The sequence below is a fragment of the Vitis vinifera genome, chromosome 15, assembly GCF_030704535.1.
Source record: "Vitis vinifera cultivar Pinot Noir 40024 chromosome 15, ASM3070453v1".
In the NCBI taxonomy this organism is placed as follows: domain Eukaryota; kingdom Viridiplantae; phylum Streptophyta; class Magnoliopsida; order Vitales; family Vitaceae; genus Vitis; species Vitis vinifera.
This window is the reverse complement of record NC_081819.1, coordinates 4385937-4387555: the sequence shown is the minus strand read 5'-3', so window position 1 is coordinate 4387555 and position 1619 is coordinate 4385937. Positions and strand designations below refer to the sequence as shown.

General features: G+C 36.7%; 1 protein-coding gene across 1 annotated transcript; it reads right to left on the bottom strand.

The window, feature by feature from the left end:
- Positions 1–526: 526 nt before the first annotated feature.
- Positions 527–1317, bottom strand: LOC109124028 (RING-H2 finger protein ATL72-like). The gene has a single exon (XM_019225530.2). It carries the CDS (start codon positions 1315–1317, stop codon positions 904–906), a length of 414 nt encoding a protein of 137 aa, XP_019081075.1. The 3' UTR covers positions 527–903.
- Positions 1318–1619: the final 302 nt, after the last annotated feature.

The window sequence follows — 1619 nt, the reverse complement described above, 5'->3', positions numbered from 1 at the left end:
CATAGACCATACCTACCTAGATTGGTCTCTCTACTCCTATTTCTTTCATTAAGTGATTTACAACTATGAGAAACTTTTGAATTAACTTTGCTATAGATTAATGCTAACAATTTGGAAATGATTAATTTTTATGAGATGTGATTTAGCAGCCCCTTATGCAATTAATATAACTCAGAAAAGGCCATGTATCCTGAACATGCTAGTGAATATCACTTGTACTTGTAGCATATAAATTGATTCTTCGGTGTCCAATACAGGTTAATTACAAATCAATAATGTAAATAAGCTTTACGAACTTTGCTTAATTTGGTGAAATAAAATGTGATTATATAGTAGAACCTAGTCTCCAAAACAATAATTATCTAACTTTCTCGTGAAAACCATAACTAAGGATATTTAATCAAGCCAAATTACATACTTTACTATTAACTAAAGCTAATGGGAATGGACTAATTTCTCATATCTGTTTTGAAAAAGCTTGTAGAGAGTATCATATATTTTCTTTGTAATTGATTTAAGATGCATGCATATGTGGAATTAAATTAACTACAGAAGCAAACTAGTCATTTGGTAATTCTACGTATTTTCTTCCTTTATGACCTATTCAATTTCTAATCTCCTACAGTAAAATTCTATTAGTCAAGAGTCAAAAAAACCCTTCAACTAAGCCAAACTACCAAAAACTCTAGTCATGCCACTGGCTGCATTCATATAAATAACCGGTGGTCGTTCTCCTCCATATATCTTCACATTGCCCACATAAAAATATTGCTACTGAACAGGTTCGCATGCCAGCACTCCTGTTGTCATGGCTACTGAACATAAATGAAGCTCCAGCCTCCAATATGCATAGTCATCACCCAACATCAGAAAATTTATTTGTTTGTAAGTATTGCACCAGGATCAAATCTCCCCATCAACACCTACAGAAACATCAGGCTGCCCTCCTGGTGCATTTCCAGGATGCCTAATTCCAGTACCCACATGCACATCCACTGCATCAGAAGCTGGTGGGTGTTCTAGCAGTGAGTGCCTGCAAGTTGGACAAGATGAGTGTGACACCAGCCATGTGTCTATGCACTTCATATGGAATCCATGGTGACATTTAGGGAGCACTCGAACTTTATCCCCTTGCTCGAATTCTCCTAGGCAAATAGGACAGTCAGTAGCAGGGATGTTTGTCCCTGAGCCATATACAGCCACTGGAATCTGACGTAGTGCACTCTTCTTGAGGCCTGTTGCAGCTAGACGTGCGTCAGTCTCATCTGCGGTCTCAAAAGCAAGCCTCCAATATGCATAGTCATGGCTACTGAACATAAATGAAGCTCCAGCCTCCAATATGCATAGTCATGGCTACTGAACATAAATGAAGCTCCAGCCTCCAATATGCATAGTCATCACCCAACATCAGAAAATCTTACGAGTCCTGAGCACATAATATGTAGGCCCTGCATTTGTTGTTTTTGTTTTTGTTTTTATATATTTTCATCATGATAAATACATTAAGGAAAAATAATAATAACACAAAAAATTGTATGTCATTCGTGTATTCTTTTTCTCTATTCACATTTTGTACCCTGGTGGACTTTTACACTTTGTGATATATATGGAAATAAAAA